The sequence below is a fragment of the Oncorhynchus nerka genome, linkage group LG6, assembly GCF_034236695.1.
Source record: "Oncorhynchus nerka isolate Pitt River linkage group LG6, Oner_Uvic_2.0, whole genome shotgun sequence".
Classification (NCBI taxonomy): Eukaryota; Metazoa; Chordata; class Actinopteri; order Salmoniformes; family Salmonidae; genus Oncorhynchus; species Oncorhynchus nerka.
The window spans coordinates 32857247-32872945 of NC_088401.1; the positions used below are offsets into that span (position 1 = coordinate 32857247).

The 15699-nt window shown below is 44.7% G+C and overlaps 1 protein-coding gene across 1 annotated transcript in view; it reads right to left on the reverse strand.

Moving 5' to 3' along the window:
• The window catches only part of smchd1 (structural maintenance of chromosomes flexible hinge domain containing 1), a 39880-nt gene that overhangs the window by 1289 nt on the left and 22892 nt on the right, over positions 1-15699 (reverse strand). Inside the window, exons 24-45 of the mRNA XM_029661435.2 lie at positions 12794-12931; positions 12281-12520; positions 11661-11809; positions 11345-11430; positions 11120-11238; positions 10791-10952; positions 10516-10644; positions 10330-10409; positions 10075-10232; positions 9870-9988; positions 8739-8800; positions 8311-8398; positions 7897-8028; positions 4326-4481; positions 4059-4191; positions 3441-3560; positions 2913-2998; positions 2653-2775; positions 2280-2464; positions 1994-2103; positions 869-939; positions 220-394 (exon numbers count right to left, since the gene is read on the reverse strand). Of these exons, the coding sequence (XP_029517295.1) occupies positions 220-394; positions 869-939; positions 1994-2103; positions 2280-2464; positions 2653-2775; positions 2913-2998; positions 3441-3560; positions 4059-4191; positions 4326-4481; positions 7897-8028; positions 8311-8398; positions 8739-8800; positions 9870-9988; positions 10075-10232; positions 10330-10409; positions 10516-10644; positions 10791-10952; positions 11120-11238; positions 11345-11430; positions 11661-11809; positions 12281-12520; positions 12794-12931 (2821 nt within the window). The remainder of the gene's footprint in view (positions 1-219; positions 395-868; positions 940-1993; positions 2104-2279; positions 2465-2652; positions 2776-2912; positions 2999-3440; positions 3561-4058; positions 4192-4325; positions 4482-7896; positions 8029-8310; positions 8399-8738; positions 8801-9869; positions 9989-10074; positions 10233-10329; positions 10410-10515; positions 10645-10790; positions 10953-11119; positions 11239-11344; positions 11431-11660; positions 11810-12280; positions 12521-12793; positions 12932-15699) is intronic.

A 15699-nucleotide genomic window follows, 5' to 3' on the forward strand; every position in this document is an offset into this window, starting at 1 on the left:
CTTGAACCTAGAATCTCTAGTGGCACAGCTAGCACTGCAATTCAGTGCCTAAGATCACTGTGCCACTCGGGAGGCCTTTGTACATTTACACTCTAAATAAATAAAAAACATCTATCTAGATATATATATCTATATCTATATATATATATATGAATGATACTATGCTACGAAATGCACAAAGTAAAAATCCAGTTACAGAAGTAAAATCCAGTCACTGACCAATCTGGCCCATAAAGGTGTGGTAGTCCTTGGGGAGGGGTGCGCCAAACACCTGGCCACGCAGTCTCTCTATTGGAGGGGCTTTGTTCTGCAAGCCCCCAAACTTGCCGTTGCTGCGGATCCTATCGCCCTGCCGAGTCAGGAGGGTGGGGCATGGCACCTTGCTCTGGACCACCTGGCCAAAACAAAAAACAACCAGACCCAATTCTCAAAACTGACTGGACTTTAAGACAGGTTTCTGGACCACCCATACAAAGACACTAGACCTGCTTCACAAATAGAGCACTATTCCCTATTTAGTACACTACTTTCCACCAGGGCCCGGGCCAAAAGTAGTGTACTAAATAGGGAATATGGTTGAAACTGAGGGACCAACCTACCTAAATTTGTCCAACAAACTCATATTTTTTATATTTAGTTGCAAAACGTTTTGCAAGTTTGCCGCGGTCTCCGCCTAAATGAATAAACCCCTGAATTTGTGCAATACAAACTAGTTTGTTGAAAACGGTTACTGTCCAGACACATTTAGCTATAGTGTGCACTAATGAATACACCCCAGATCTCCCAGGCAAAGGCTTTAAACTAGAACACTAATTGGCCAGGGTGTTACAGATGGCTTGGTTAAGGCAGCATGCCTGGCCTGACTCACCCCCTTCCTGTAGTGGTTAGCAGAGTCCAGGTCATCCGTCAAAATGGTGTCTCCAAGGAGGTTGCCGAACACTGCAGGGAAACAAGAGATTATTATTTAAAGGCTAGTTACATACGTATTCACCAAACTACTACCAGAGTATTACCTGAAACGGATCACTAAAGCTCCTACTTTTACTGAAACATGTTCCATTATTTGGCTAAAGACAGGGGGGTGTATGATATCATACAACTGCTTCTACAGAGGGTAAATAAACTCAGGTTCTTAAAAGGTTTTTATCTGGAGGCGGGAAAAAACGCACACCTGTTTAGGTGAGGTGCTGGCTAGCGGAATAGAACACTTAATAAAAAAAGTTATGTTGAAGTTCTGTTGGTTATTAGGATATTCAATTATTGCATCTGAGCTCCTAGAGTGTGCGGCTCTCCTTTTCTTCTTTAAAAAGGTTTTAACCATTTCAGTATATTTCATGCCCTGACAAAAACCTCTTATAAGCGGAAGCCCGAGAGAAGCATAACATGTAAAGAAAGAACGTAAAACTGTTCCAAGAGCCCTCATTATGAAATCAATCCCAAATCTGGAAATACAGAAATCTAAGAGGAAAAATAACAAAAGTTTAAACATGCATGATGACAATCCTTTAAATTACACAAAACAGCATCATGATGTATAATAATTTTTATAGTGAAAGGCTGGGGTCCAATTTCAGCTCCAGTAGCAGAGCCCCCCCCAGGGAGGGATGCCATAACTGCCCCGTGAGGTAAGAGCCTGGGGTTCCGTCTGGAACCGTTTAGCCCCCAAACGCAGGCGGGTGAGAGAGAGAGCGAAGGGCCAGGGGAGGAACTACCCTAACAACCACAAACACACAACTCAGAGTAAGAGTGCTGATCTAGGATCAGGCCCCTGCTCTCCATATCATCTTATTCATTATGATTGAAAAGGCTAAACTGATCCTAGATCACAAGTCTGAGACACTTGATAAACATGGAGACCAGGAATGAAGAGACAAAAGCTTCTGGAACTGCACAGAAACAGAAACCACGCATGCTTAGGCACAACTAGACAATTACATTTAAGGGGGGGAGGAATATTTGACCCAAGGAGAAATTCTGAAGAAGACTAACTCACCTATGTGGCACTTCTCTGCATTCTCTGGGAAAATGAGGAGGTCTCGGGCAAACACAGGGTTCCCAATGGGACGAAAGCTGTCCTGACCGTTCCTTATATGGGGCAAGGGTCTGGAAAAGAAACAAGTACAGCCCACAAAAGCATGAACACCTTTGAGAATAATGAAACAGAGCTCAAAGAACCTCACATGACACAGGTCCCAGACTAAAAACTGTAGGAAGCCAACTACTGGAAAGGAAGGAACAATTGCATGTTGTTTAGAGTGTAAAGGTGTGCGTGTGTTCACCTGCTGCTGTTCTTCCTCCAGAACACCGTGTCCAGGGGCATGACCTGCTGCTTCCCCTGGGTGTCGTCATAGATCTTCCGTGCCGCCACCGTTGTCATGGTGACCACACAGTCAATGTCCCCCAAGAGGTGCCAGGAGATGACCGTGGCCACGTCGTCGTCCTCCACCAGCGCCAGGTGGCCAATCTGCATCAGAGACAGTGGGTGAGATTCTGAGTTACACACCACATACCGTCCTTCACCAATTAACCACTACTTCGGCTCGAAGCATAAGAAAGCTGCAGAGACAGGGTCCGGTTCCCAAAATGGCACATGATGGGGAATAGGGTGCCATTTGGGAGCCAGACAGAGTAAAATGTGTTTGTCGGTTTTACTTTTCCCAGGACGTCAAGGTTGCCCCTGAAGGGATCGGGCATGGCGCAGACTCTCCGTGTCTGGAGTTTCATCTTCTCCGCGTCAGCCGTCTTCTGACCGATGACTTTGTCGATCGCTGGGATCTGTAGAAACAGCCATCAAACATTTCAACTTCAGAGTGCACGCATCATGCATAGCACAATGACAGTCTTGTGGAAGGGGGGGTTGAGTATCTGTGGTCTTTGTGAGTGGGAGAATGTGGGTATAATCCAATACTCACAGACGACAGTTGTGCTACAGCCATGCCATTCTTCCCGAGCTCGGATTTCAAGTGACTCTCCTTGTTGGTGGCGTTGCGCACCTGATCTGAAGCAAGACAAATGTTTAAAACATTGACAGTTTGGCAACCACGTGCCCCAGACTTTCATTATTTTTGGATAGTTGCTATGCAAAAGGACTGGTCGTCTGCTCTAAACAAAATGGTCGCTACGCAGGTTGGACAACGTTCTTATCACTTGCTAGCTAGCCAGTCAACTTCAGCTATCTCAGTCACGTCAAACATTGAACATGGATTGATAGTTCACTAGCTGCATTTTCATTTTTTCCCTACGGGCATTTACTTGGATATGTCCATGATTATAAAACTTGCTATCGCGTCGGGCTGAACAACGGCATTTGACTGTGTTCACGATACAGCACTGCCTCGTGTGCCTTTTTATTTTATTTGTATACACCGTGGCTTGGAACTGCTCGTTCAATCAGCATCCAAACAACCAGTTTTGTAACACGTTTGAAATGCAACACCTACTACTGAGCTCAGTGATGAGTTGCCTGTTGGTGTCAAACAGACTCCTGTAGATATCAACGGTCTGTTTGAGCTGGTCCTTCTTCTTGGTCAATTCAGACATCTGCTTCCTGTTTTCCACATCTAGTAATGGACAGGAAGACAGTCAGGATCACCTGACACACACTGCTCCAGGAGCCAAGAGACTGGCCTTTAAAGGGACATTACACTTTCAAATCTAAACTTCCCTTACATTTTCCGATCTCAAAAGTAGTCTAATGTTAGGCTGAATCCACATTCCTAGGCATAGGTTGTGTCGAGTCAGCTGTATGCCTCCATCAAACACGAATGGAAAAGACAAACATCAAATACATTCAGGAATTGAGATAGTGCTCATCTTTTCCATTCATTTGTGATTGAGACACGTAGCTGGATCGCCAAAACAGATGGCCTAGAATGTGGACATTTCTTAACAGTCTACTTTTGAGGTCTGAATTGTTATTACAAGTGAAATGTCCCTTTAAGATGGCTGGACACTCATGATCAGTGTGTCAACCACTTTTAGATGAAAAATTATGCTATTAAAATGACACTGATATTGACATGATGTCACAATTTAAAAATGAAAACGTATGACCTAACCGTTGTAGAAGCGGAAGGGAAGCTCAAACGCTGCCAGGGGATTTTTGGGGCCATACCCTGGGACCGAAGGTCTGAAGAGCAAGACGTACTCATTCCCATCCTGACCAGGACTGTTCTCCATGATGAACAGATTCTAGAAGGGGGAGAGGAGAGAGAGGTTAAAATATTGTGCGTTTTCAAAAAAACATGAATACAATATCTATATGCAATGCAAACTTATGGTTAGCACACAAATATGTTCTACAAATGCACCACCACCCCACTCACAGTGATTTGGGCCTCTCCATTAGCCAAGCTAAACTGCAGGCTCTTGACTTTGCCCTCAAAGAGAGGCAGATTTTTGTCACTGGAGCCTTTGGAGCTCTTAATGGTCACCACCACTTTCCCACTCAGCTCCAGCCCCGCTGAGTTATTATACATATCCTGGAGGGAAGCAACACAAACCATCAGCCACAGAAATATTATCACTAGAATGGGAACCCCTAGTTTAGTTGATTAATTCGACCATTTAAAAAAAACAAGCACACATAAAATTTTAAAGCCATACATGGCACATGAATAAAATCGAGGATAACTATTCAAGTCAACGATGTCAAATTTCCATGGTCAGAGGTTCTATTTCCTTTCTAGTGATTCTATTTACAGTGCCTTCGTAAAGTATTCAGACCCCTTGACTTTTTCCACATTTTATGTTACAGCCTTATTCTAAAATTGATTCAATTTAAATACACTGCTCAAAAAAATAAAGGGAACACTTAAACAACACAATGTAACTCTAGGTCAATCACACTTCTGTGAAATCAAACTGTCCACTTAGGAAGCAACACTGATTGACAATAAATTTCACATGCTGTTGTGCAAATGGAATAGACAACAGGTGGAAATTATAGGCAATTAGCAAGACACCCCCAATAAAGGAGTGGTTCTACAGGTGGTGACCACAGACCACCTCTCAGTTCCTATGCTTCCTGGCTGATGTTCTGGTCACTTTTGAATGCTGGTGGTGCTTTCACTCTAGTGGTAGCATGAGACGGAGTCTACAACCCACACAAGTGGCTCAGGTAGTGCAGCTCATCCTGGATGGCACATCAATGCGAGCTGTGGCAAGAAGGTTTGCTGTGTCTGTCAGCGTAGTGTCCAGAGCATGAAGGTGGGAGACAGGCCAGTACATCAGGAGACAGGCCAGTACATCAGGAGACGTGGAGGAGACCGTAGGAGGGCAACAACCCAGCAGCAGAACCGCTACCTCTGCCTTTTTGCAAGGAGGAGCACTGCCAGAGCCCTGCAAAATGACCTCCAGCATGCCACAAATGTGCATGTGTCAGAAACAGACTCCATGAGGGTGGTATGGGGGCCCGACGTCCACAGGTGGGGGTTGTGCTTACAGCCCAACACCGTGCAGGACGTTTGGCATTTGCCAGAGAACACCAAGATTGGCAAATTCGCCACTGTGCTCTTCACAGATGAAAGCAGGTTCACACGGAGCACATGTGACAGACGTGACAGAGTCTGGAGGCGCCATGGAGAACGTTCTGCTGCCTGCAACATCCTCCAGCATGACCGGTTTGGCGGTGGGTCAGTCATGGTGTGGGGTGGCATTTCTTTGGTGGGCCGCCCTCAATGTGCTCGCAAGAGGTAGCCTGACTGCCATTAGGTACCGAGATGAGATCCTCAGACCTCCTGTGAGACCATATGCTGGTGCGGTGGCCCTGGGTTCCTCCTAATGCAAGACAATCCTAGACCTCATGTGGCTGGAGTGTGTCTGCAGTTCCTGCAAGAGGAAGGCATTGATGCTATGGACTGGCCCGCCCGTTCCCCAGACCTGAATCCAATTGAGCACATCTGAGACATCATGTTTCGCTCCATCCACCAACGCCACGTTGCACCACAGACTGTCCAGGAGTTGGCGGATGCTTTAGTCCAGGTCTGGGAGGAGATCCCTCAGGAGACCATCCGCCACCTCATGAGGAGCATGCCCAGGCGTTGTAGGGAGGTCATACAGGCACGTGGAGGCCACACACACTACTGAGCCTCATTTTGACTTGTTTTAAGGACATTACACATCAAAGTTGGATCAGCCTGTAGTGTGGTTTTCCACTTTAATTTTGAGTGAGACTCCAAATACAGACCTCCATGGGTTGATAAATTTGATTTCCATTGATAATTTGTGTGATTTTGTTGTCAGCACCTTCAACTATGTAAAGAAAAAAGTATTTAATAAGAATATTTCATTCATTCAGATCTAGGATGTGTTATTTTAGTGTTCCCTTTATTTTATTTGAGCAGTGTATATACATATCACATTTCCATAAGTATTCAGACCCTTTACTCACTATTTTGTTGAAGGACCTTTGGCAGTGATTACAGCATAGAGGGTATGACGCTACAAGATTGGCACATCTGTATTTGGGGCGTTTCGCCCATTCTTCTCTGCAGACCCTCAAGCTCGGTCAGGTTGGATGCAGAGCGTTGCTGCACAGCTATTTTCAGGTCTCTCCAGAGATGTTTGATCAGGTTCAAGTCCAGGCTCTGGCTGGGCCACTCAAGGACATTCAGAGACTTGTCCTGAAGCCCCTCCTGTGCCGTCTTGGCTGTGTGCTTATGGTCGTTGTCCTGTTGGAAGGTGAACCTTCACCCCAGTCTGAGGTCCTGCGAGCTCTGGAGCAGGTTTTCATCAAGGATATCAATGTACTTTGCTCTGCTTATCTTTGCCTCAATCCTGACTAGTCTTCCAGTCCCTGCCACTGAAACACATCCCCACAGCATGATGCTGCCACCACCATGCTTCACTGTAGGAATGGTGCCAGGTTTCCTACAGACATGACGCTTGGCATTCAGGACAAAGAGTTCAATCTTGGTTTCATCAGACCACAGAATCTTGTTTCTCATTGTCTGAGAGTCTTTAGGGGCCTTTTGCCAAACTCCAAGTGGGCAGTCATGTGCCTTTTACTGAGGAGTGGCTTCAGTCTGGCCACTCTACCATAAAGGCCTGATTGGTGGAGTGCTGCAGAGATGGTTGTCCTTCTCCCATCTCCACAGAGAAACTCTGTCAGAGTTACCATTGGGTTCTTGGTCACCGCCCTGACCAAGATCCTTTCCCCCAATTGTTCAGTGTGGCCCGGGCGGCCAGCTCTAGGAAGTCTTGGGGGTTCCAAACTTCTTCCAGTTAAGAATAGAGGCCACTGTGTTCTTGGGGACCTTCAATGCTGCATAAATGTTGGGTACCTTTCCCCAGATCTGTGCCACGACACAATCCTGTCTCGGAGCTCTAGGGACAAATCCTTCGACCTCATGGCTTTGTTTTTGCTCTGAAATGCACTGTCAACTGTGGGACCTTTTATATACAGGCGTGTGCCTTTCCAAATCATGTCCAATCAATTGAATTTACCACAGGTGGACTCCAACCAAGTTGTAGAAACATCTCAAGGATGATCAATGGAAACATGATGCACCAGAGCTCAACTGAGTGTCATAGCAAAGGGTCTGAATACTAATGTAAAGGTATTTCAGTTCTTTATTTTTAATAAATCTGTAAAACAAATTGTCATTATGGGGTATTGTGTATAGATTGCTGAGGATAATACATTTAAAAAAAATGCATTTTAGAATAAGGCTGCAACGTAACAAAATGTGGAAAAAGTCAAGGGGTCTGAATACTTTCCGAAGACACTGTATATGGCCTCAGTTAAGCTTGGTCACCAAAAATGATAGAACATTTTAACCATGCAACCATGCTTTGTTTTGCTCTATTGCTTAGTCAAGTTGGCTTTTTCCCCTTCACTAATCCTATGTTTAGTGATTCATGACAATTGTTGGCCAGAGGATCTAATCATCTCACCATTAATTTCAGAGACATGTCCTCCACCAGAGTCCGACTGTCAAGGACGTTGTTGTTAACCACCACTGGGGTTGGTGGCTGCAGGTCTGGGGCCAATTTGACAGGATCGTTGGGTACAACATTTATGACATACTAGGCAAGGGCAAGAAAGAGAGAGAAGTGATTATCATAGTTCTACAAGTAGCACAAAATAATGACCTATGGGGCCTTTGGACATACAGACCTATGGACATACAGCCACTGGACATGAAAGACATTTCTTCTACATAAGATTAACAGGAGACCAATTTGGAGAGCAGAGACCATATCCACGTGTACGTGTTTCACTCAAAGTCAGTTGGGGGTGTCTGGAAATTAGTTGTCTGTGAGGAGTGGGTTTATGGCTCTAAGCCATCTGGTTGAAGTTGAACTCACCTGGTGACTCCACAGCCCTTTAGTCTTGTCAACACACAGCACAAACTGGATGGTGTACTTCCCGACATGGTCTGGGATGACTTTGTCTCTGTTAGATGAAAATGAATCATTTTACATAAACATCACAGGACTACCTTTGTGTGTTGAATAAAGGTTAATAAAAAATAAAACAATATTTGTGTTGATACACCATGAAGTGGCCATCACCTCTGACCAGAATATCAGTTACCATTATATGTTCATTTCCCAATAATTCAATGTTCAAATTGCCACCCATCAGGTGATTACTAACACCGCGGCCACCCGCTTGCTTTGCAATTTGTAGTGTGTCTCTCTAATAGAGCCATTTTAGGCAGGAGAGGAAATACCCATCTCAGTACTACAATTACCCAGCACAAGCTGGGTACGAAAATAAAACTATTGGTTACCTGAAGTGAAAACTGTTCGCCTTTTCGTCTTCCATGGGTTTGCTGCATTTCAGTTGGGCAGCCTTTAAAAAAAAGCATGAACACAATGAGTATTCTTTATTGCCATCCCTTTTTATGTACGTATGTACGCATGTATGTACACACATTCAAAAGTTTGGGGTCACTTAGAAATGTCTTTGTTTTTATGTCCATTAACATCAAAATGATCATAAATACTCATAGACATTGTTAATGTTGTAAATGACTATTGCAGCTGGAAACGGCTGATTTTTTATGGATTATTTACATAGGCCCATTATCAGCAACCATCACGCCGGTGTTCCATCATGTTGTGTTAGCTAATCCAAGTTTATCATTTAAACTCCTCTTTCTATTCTGGTTAGAAACAGTTTGCGCTGTTTTGTGAAGGGAGTAGTACAGTGTTGTACGAGATCTTCAGTTTCTTGGCAATTTCTCACATAGAATAACCTTCATTTCTCAGAGCAAGAATAGAGTTTCAGAAGAAAAGTCTATATTTTTGTCCATTTTGAGCCTGTAATTGAACCCACAAATGCTGATGCTTCAGACACTCAACTAGACTAAAGGCCAGTTTTATTGCTTCTTTAATGAGCAAAACAGTTTTCAACTGTGCTAACAATTGCAAAAGGGTTTTCTAATGATAAATTAGCCTTTTAAAAATGAATAACTTGGATTAGCTAACACAATGTGCCATTGGCACACAGGCGTGATGATTACTGATAATGGGCCTCTGTAGATATTCCATTTAAAAAATCTGCCATTTCCAGCTACAATAGTCATTTACAACATTAACAATGTCTACACTGTATTTCTGATCAATTTGATGTTAATTTAAATTGGCCCCCCAAAAAATTGCTTTTATTTCAAAAACAAGGACATTTCTCAGTGACACCAAACGTTTGAACGGTAGTGTTTGTATATATATTTTTTTACAAGTAATGTGAAAAGTTGTGTCCTTGTGTGACAGCCAAAGTCTGTTAAAGTTCATTCGTCCCTTTGGGTCTCAGTCCCAAATGGCACTGAATTGCCTTTATAGTGCACTACTTTAGGGCTCTGCACTATATAGGCAATAGGGTGCCATTTGGGATGCACCCTGGGTGTCCCGTAACTCACCCCTGAGGGGGGCCTTGACGTCCCTGACGACTCTCCCTTCCACAACAGCATGGACATGTTGGCAGGGTTGAGGTTCTTGATGGTGCTGCCCTCCTCCGACACCACAGACACTGAAAACACTGGACCCACACAAAGACCACCATGACAGGTCAGCTGACACAGAAGCCGCAGACACACAGGCGGCGCCACAGACAGAGGTACAGACCTGTGAGGGTGCCTCCAGCAGGAAACACTGAGTTTGTGTTGTACTCCACCACCAGTTTGACAGGTTTGTTAGGATCGGGGATAATGGTAAGCTTTACGGCTGGACCGTGGATGGGCTTCTTGTTGAAGGACCCTCTGAACTCCAGCGCATACTCCCCCCTGGGAGACCAACAGGGGTTGAACACGGCCCTCCAATAATATATGGTTGCAGGGTCATTATGGCAAGTGGTTAGGAATTATAGGGTTAGGAACTTACTTTGGACCGCTCACATGGTCCACTACGAAACTGGCTTTTCCATCTTTGTCTATCGGTTGTGAATTAACAGGTGACTTCACCTGAAAAACAAAAGACTTTTCAATTTCTTATCAAGAAGATAAGCTACCCAATAGCTTATAGAATCCCCATGTCCCCTTTACATTCGTTGAGGGGAGAGTGGCTGACCTTTAGAGCTGGAGTGGAAGTCTTCAGTGTCACCACAACCCTCTGGTCAGGAGAGGGGTTCCCCCACTCGTCAAACAGCTGGAGGAGGAAGGGCGTCTGGATGCCCTGCTCATTCAGTACCTGCAGGGGCTGAGGTAATGACGCAACACACGGATGACAGTTAGTTAGGGAGAGAGGACAGCCATGACCAATATGTACCAAAACTCAGTGGTTGCTTCACAAAATGGCAACACTGACGCGGTCAAGAGTGTCTTGGCCCTTAACTTAATGCCCACCTCTTGTGGTCCGTCCACTAGTTTGAGCTGTGCAGGGACCCCAGCCGTCAATTTAATTGTCACATGCTCCGCAAAGTCCCTCCAGGTGAAATTCAGCTCTCTGATGCCTGGGAACCCAGGGTTGAACCGCACCCCTGTCACTAACATGGAGTGGGTGCTCTCCTGGTTACAACACAACGGCGTAATGGACATTTCGTTTTATGTTATTTTTCCAATTCACAGACTGTAGCTTTAAGGACAATATGGGATGTTTTGACGCAAATTATACTTTCAGCAAAAATTCTCAATGATGATAACATTACAAAATCACTTGGATTTATTCAATGTACCTGCCAGGTAAAGACCAGGGATGCTTTGTCAAGACCCTCGGCATCCACGGCGAGAGAGTCGACACAGGTCGCGGTCAGCATCTGAGTTTTATTACCATACTGGTCTGTAAGCTGTAAGACTGGGAAAGGGGATGACCGGTTTCTCATTTGGAAGGTAATCAAGAAGAAGTGTTTAAATGTGAATTAGGTGTCAAGAGAGTCAACTGTTGATGGCTCCAGACTCACAGATCTTTCCTGATAGGACCTCTCCCATCCTCACGGTCGACTCGCTCAGGGTGGCCTTCATGTGTTTCGGCTCATCGGGGCGGGGCCTAAAACAAACACATAGCCAATCAAAAACAGGCCCGCCCCACTGATATGATAAGCGCAATCAAAATGAATTTTTGTTGCTACCACTATAAGCATATTAACATTGTCTACTTTGTATCTTTTCACCACGAGGCAAAAATCTTTGCCTCATCCCCCCCAAAAAATATATATAAAAAAAAAAAAGTTGCTTGAGTGCAAGATCTTTCTACCCATGTTTGAGCAGATGACTTACACTATAGTGAAGGAGGTGTCGACAGACACCAGCTCCTCCATGTAGGAGACCTGGTAGAAGTGCTCCTCCTTCACCAGCGTCGGGACCGGCACGTTGGGCAGCTTCCCCTGGGCCAGCTCCTCCACACTCACGTCAGCCGCCCAGTTCACCTGACACAGTCACAACAGACAAACAGGGGAGTCTCAGACAACAGGCTGCTAGAAGCATCAATACTGATCTAATATCCATGTCAACTCTAATGCAGGACTCCTGGGCCCCGTATTCATAAAGCATCTCAGAGGAGGAATGCTGATCTAGAATCAGATGCCCCCTCATTCATATGCTCTAGTCAGCTGTACCTCCATCAAAATGCCAGTATTTGTCCTTCATATTTGTTCTCCGTCTTTTTAAACAGTGAGACAATGTTTTCAGCACTTATTTCCATGACTGATCAGAACGTGTTTTCTTATGGCCCTCGGTTGTCCCTCTGCAGCAGACATATGGTGAGCAGTATGTTTGGAATGTCGAATTGCAATACATAAATCGTATCTGCACCTAAGTAACGTGATAATACCGTATCGTGAGGTCCCTGGTCATCCCCAGCCCTAATTCATACACGGTCAGGGTGGTGTCATCATTACCTTGATCCTCCGGGCCATCTCCTCAGACAGAGGGACCACCCTGCCTCTCTCATCATACAGTCTATAATGGAGGTTCTCCAGGAGGTCCCCTGCAGTCCAGTCTATCTTTTCCTTGTCCCTAAGCACCATGGAGTCCACCAGGCTGTCCTCGTCCTCCTGACTGTACACCTCGAGACGTGACACACGGGTGCTGGGGACAACCCTCAGATCCCTCTGGACTGGAGCTACACTCTTCTGACTCTGATGGGTAAGAAGGGATGAATGAACATGTATCATTTCACTTGACAAGATGTATTCGTGTTATGTTTTTACACTGAATATTTTAAAAGCCCCAAATAATATATGACTGAAAAACAAAACCTTATGAAGCAGTGAAAAAAATGGCAGTGTGCAGGAGCTTCTTTTTTCTATCATTGAGCTCCATGGAGGGGGCGAAATAAGTTGAAAGGAGACGTTAAGAAGTTTTAGGTGAAACAAAGGGGAGGTCTTAATAGATGACAAACAATTACTTACGGGAATATCAAATGTAGCTTTAACAGTCTGGTCTCCCGCAATGTTTTTGAAGGTGATTGGTTTTAGCACCAGGGTCCCGGCTCCTGTGTTACTGCAGTCTACAGCCACCATGGATGACGAACCAGGGATCCCCTGCAACTGAGACCCCACAGAAAGATACATACCGCACAAATATATTTTATTATTGTCAAGCCAACACGTTGACTTCCAGGACTCCATTTTTTTTTTTAAAACCACATTCATTCTATTGGGCAACAGTCTCTTTATGCATCTAGAAGGAAAGAGTTACTCCAGAAGGCGGAGGTTGTCTATATAAAGACATTTTAAAAAATCAGGCCCAGTGGGCACTGCTAACAAACAGTGAAACATTGTCAAGCAACTCACTGATTTCCAGGACTAAAATATACACAGAGTATACAAAGTATTAGGAACACCTGCTCTTTCCATAACTGACCAGGAGAAAGCTATGATACCTTATTGAGGTCACCTGTTAAATGCACTTCAAACCAGTGTAGATGAAGGGGAGGAGACTGGTTACAGAAGGATTTTTAAGCCTGAGTCATGGATGGTATATACAATGCCTTCAGAAAGTAAATCGGACCATTGACTTTTCCCACATTTTGTTAGGTTACAGCATTATTCTAACATTGAGGGGGGACTAGTCAATCTACAAAAAATACCCCATAATGACAAAGCAAAACAGGGTTAGACATTTTTGCTAACTTATTAAATATAAAACTGAAATATCACATTTACATAAGTACTCAGATCCTTTACTCAGTACTTCGTTGAAGCACCTTTGGCAGTGATTACAGCCGAATCTTCTTGGGTACGACGCTACAAGCTTGGCACACCTGTATTTGGGAAGTTTTTCCATTCTCTCAAGCTCGGTCAGGTTGGATGGGGAGCGTCGCTGCACAGCTATTTTCAGGTCTCTCCAGAGATGTTCCATCGGGTTCAAGTCCGGGCTCTGGCTGGAACACAAGGACATTCCGAGACTTGTCCCGAAGCCACTCCCTCTGTTGTCCTGGCTGTGTTCTTAGCATCATTGTCCTGTTGGAAGGTGAACATTCACCCCAGTCGGAGGTCCTGAGTGCTCTGGAGCAGGTTTCCATCAAGGATCTCTGTACTTTGCACCATTCAAAATCCCCACAGCATGTTGCCACCACCACCATGCTTCACCGTAGGGATGGTGCCAGGTTTCCTCTAGACGTGACCCTTGGCATTCAGGCCAAAGAGATCAATCTTGGTTTTATCAGACCAAAGAATCTTGTTTGTTTCTCATGGTCAGTCCTTTATGTGCCTTTTGGCAAAATCCAAGGGGGTTGTCATGTGCCTTTTACGGAGGAGTGGCCTCAGTCTGGCCACTATCATAAAGATCTGATTGGTGGAGTGCTGCAGAGATGGTTGTCCTTCTGACAGTTTTTAACATCTCCACAGAGGAACTCTGGAGCTCCGTCAGAGTGACCATCGGGTTCTTGGTCACCTCCCTGACCAAGGCCCTCCTCCCCCGTTTGCTCAGTTTGGCTGGGCGGCCAAGCTCTAGGAACAGTCTTGGTGGTTCCAAACTTCTTCCAGTTAAGAATGATGGAGGGCCACTGTGTTCATGGGGACCTTCAGTGCTGTAGACATTTTTCGGTACCCTTCCCCAGATTTGTGCCTCGACACAATCCTGTCGCGGAGCTCTACCGGCAATTCCTTCGACCCCATGGCTTGGTTTTTGCTCTGACATGCATTGTCAACTGTGGGACCTTATATAGACAGGTGTGTGATCTCCAAATAATGTCCAATCAATTTAAATTACCACAGGTGGACTACAATCAAGTTGTAGAAACATTAAGGATGATCAATGGAAACAGGATGCACCGGAGCTAAATTTCGAGTCTCATAACAAAGGGTTTGAATACTTATGTAAATATGGATTTAATTTTTTTTTTATTTTTATCAAATTGGCTAACATTTCTAAAAACCTGCCTTCACTTTGTCATTATCGGGTATTGTGTGTAGCTTGATGAGGGGAAAAAAAAAACTATTTAATCCATTTTAAAGGCTGCAAGAAAACAAAATGGGGGGGGAAATCAAGGGGTCGGAATACTTTCCCCGGATGCACTGTATACAAAAACGCATTCCTTTCCTGCCATTGGGCAACAGTCGCTTTTATGCACTCATCTGGAAGGGAAGAGTGGCATAGATGACATTCTATCAGGCCCAGTGGGCACTGTTGGCAAACATTGAACTCCTCTTTATCTTAGTGAGAAAGGAAAGGGATGGAGACATGTGGACCAATGGCACCACCAGGGTAATACAGCTGCCTCAACTTCAAAGGCTGACACAGCAGTTAAAGCCTTTCCTGAAGGAGGAGACTAATTCCTACACTCAATCCAGCATGACTTAATCTCCAGAACAGCAATGTGTTGATAAATTGAAGCAATTCAGAAGCATGTGCTAATTTATGGGTTGTGATCAGATTTTAAAAGTCACAAAAGTATTCCCGTAGGTGAGATCTGCCTCCTAGAGCCCCCTCACTTGGGAGATGTCCAGATGGCCCATCAGAAGTCCACAAGCCAGATATCATTCATGGATTCTATCCTACTGGTAGATATTCTGTCAAAGAGCTGGATCGTATTCACAAGGAACGCAACGATCAAATAGGGGAGGGACTACTTTGTCCAATAAGAAACACTTGTTTTCCATTGCAAAACATTTTGCTATGGTATGCACTAATGAATACAACTCTGGTAACCTGCTGTATGGAGAGTGGCCCTAAATTGCACATACTCTCTGGGACAGTGACACACCCTCTTACTCAACCCTAAAGAGTTGAAATAGTGTTCTGGCAGAGGGACAAGCCCGCCTCTCCCTTTATATTAGTTTGTTTCCTGAAGAGGGAACGTCTGTTCTACTGG